At 41.7% G+C, this 2,500-nt stretch overlaps 1 protein-coding gene and 1 long non-coding RNA gene across 2 annotated transcripts in view; one reads left to right on the top strand and one right to left on the bottom strand.

Annotated features, from left to right (window-relative positions):
- Positions 1–971, top strand: part of LOC125038287 — a 1,970-nt gene extending 999 nt beyond the window's left edge. Inside the window, exon 2 of the long non-coding RNA XR_007116038.1 lies at positions 5–971. This is a non-coding gene — a long non-coding RNA (uncharacterized LOC125038287). The remainder of the gene's footprint in view (positions 1–4) is intronic.
- A 1,207-nt stretch (positions 972–2,178) lies between these two features.
- The window catches only part of LOC125038177 (gamma-butyrobetaine dioxygenase-like), a 7,501-nt gene continuing 7,179 nt past the window's right edge, over positions 2,179–2,500 (bottom strand). Inside the window, exon 10 of the mRNA XM_047631552.1 lies at positions 2,179–2,408. Coding sequence (XP_047487508.1) covers positions 2,227–2,408 — 182 coding nt within the window. The 3' untranslated portion in view covers positions 2,179–2,226. The remainder of the gene's footprint in view (positions 2,409–2,500) is intronic.

Genomic DNA, 2,500 nt, shown 5'->3' with positions numbered 1-2,500 from the left:
CTAGGTAAAATGTTTGTAAACAGTCTTTTTAGCTGGACTCTTCCTCTTATGCAAGATCTCCTGTCAACCCTTACCTCGATATTGCTGTCCTTAACCAAACTTTTTGGTACGTTCGGTGGCAATCTACTGGGGTGGGATTTTGGGACTGTGAAGCCTACAGCGACTGTACTTACTACACTAGGTAAAATGTTAACTTTTGTAACATCTCTTGTAAGCTGTCTTTTTAGCTGGACTCTTCCCCTTATGTAAGATCTCCTATCAACCCTTACCTCGCTATGGCTGTCCTTAACCAGACATTTTGGCAATCTACTGGTGTGGGATTTTGGAACGGAATATAACGAGCCTAAGGCTAAGAACATTACCTCTGGGTTGACCGGACCTGAGAGCTAACGTAAGTTTGCCAAGACTGTGAAGCCTACAGTGACTGCACTTACTACAATAAGTAAGATGTTCTCGTTTGTAGCATCGTTTGTAAGCACTCTTGTTACCTGGATTCTTCCCCGTATACAAGATCTCCCGTCCCAGTTCCATAAGGAATACATAAGGCATATTGTGCCAAACCTTACCCCGCTATTGCAGTCCGTAACAAAATATTTTTACACGTTCGGTGCCAATCTACTGGGGTGGGGTTTACACGATATTGTGATACGTGTACCGTGCTCGACTAAAGTTTTACCAACGAGCTCGAAGGCTGAGGCTGAAGCCTAAGGCTGATGAGAATATTATTTAAGGGTTGACCGGGCCTGAGAGCTACCGTAAGTTTGTCAAGACTGTGAAGCCTACAGCGACTGACTTTACTGCACTAGTTGATATGCGAGCTCGTATTCTGATACATTAAATCTGTAGGATTTATAATAAGCTACGTGTCCAATAGAGTCACCGAACCAGTAGCAATTGGTGTCACTGACTTACTTATTAGACTTAGGTTTCTGAGTCTAGTGTAAGTAAATTGTATAGTGATCATGATCTTTTTTTATATATGCACTTTTTCATGTTTCATCATTTAATATTTTTACATACTAAATGCGAAATAATTACTTCACCGTCCTCCTGACTGTGTAAATATATATATATATATTGTGTGTGTGTGTGTGTGTGTGTATGTGTGTGTATTTTTTTCAACAGTCACTTATTCCACTGCAAGACACAGACCTCTCTCAGTTCACTATTGAGAGGTTATTAGTCAGTGCCACGCTTGCCTGATTAGATGCCCTTCCTAATCAACCGCGGTTAGGCGCGCTGATACTTGTGCCACGGCGGCGACTTCCCTTACGATACCTGAGCTCGACCTCTCAAGGCGCTATGTCGTTTTTCTCGCCGTGAGTTCAGGCTCGAGCCAGCTGTCCGAGCGCAGGCATTTTTATGACTGCCGCGGCGAGGAATTGAACTCGGGACCACAAACTGGAGAGTTTCATAGTATTGCAAGCCCACAACACAGAATGCTAAAGAAATTATCTGCTGGACCATGACCTTGACGTAAACTGCCAAGTAAGGCTAAAAGCTGTTTCTTAGAGAACAGCTTTTGTGGTGGACATTATGTTCAAGAACCAAAGTAACTTGCTAGATGTTAGATGTGCATCTTCAGCATATTTTCCCCCGCAAATCGTGGCCTAGAAAATAATATGAGTTTTAAAAAAAACTACAAGCATTAGCCCCTGTGGCACAGGATTTGCTACATGATATACAACCAAGAGCTATGATAAACGTCATATGCTATCATGGCAGCAACGAATAGATATAATTGCCAGGTTAATTGCTCCTCTGCCTCAAACAATAATATCTCTTGAATCAGTATTTTGAGCTATCTAGATTTACGTCTAAGGTATTAATCTATCCTTTGCATATATACTAAGAAAATTCTGAGCTAGAGCAAGGATACTTTTATTTTGCAAAAACACAGTGAGGGTGGGTTGAAACAAACAGATGCACACGGATAAGGAAGTATTGAATTATTAGGTGCTTGCGCATTGGAAAAGGCCAAATATAATATTTAAGCCGATTATTGAACAAGATGTTGTTAGCTTCTGATACGTACGCTTGCAGAGTGACAATGGGAGGGAACATTAATGCCTTTTTTATTCATCGACATTTCTGATATATTGGAAGAAGTGTGTGTAAATAATAAATAAAAATACCCAAGGCTGGCGTAGAGAATGTATAAAGGGAAACATACTTGGGTTTTCAATATTTTTTTTTATTCAACAACAACATACGTATGTTGCAGTTCTATTCCTCTTGACCGACAACCCGACGGGAGCTCACGCCGAATTTTTTCTCCAGTACATGCCGTCGTGACCTGACCTCGTCCCAGTCTACGTAGCATCCTTCTATGTGCCTGGCACTGTAGCCGGACAAGTAGGCTGTGCGACCATGAAGGATTCTTAGGTTATCGAAAGTCATAATGGTACCTGAAGAAAATAAATGTCACATACAGGTGGATTATACAAAGCGGGGTGGGGGACCTGTGCGCAAATGGGTCAGGCTCCCAAGGCTTTCATAG

This window comes from Penaeus chinensis, chromosome 24, assembly GCF_019202785.1.
Source record: "Penaeus chinensis breed Huanghai No. 1 chromosome 24, ASM1920278v2, whole genome shotgun sequence".
In the NCBI taxonomy this organism is placed as follows: Eukaryota; Metazoa; Arthropoda; class Malacostraca; order Decapoda; family Penaeidae; genus Penaeus; species Penaeus chinensis.
The sequence above is the reverse complement of the archived record's forward strand: the minus strand, read 5'-3'. Positions and strand labels throughout refer to the sequence as shown.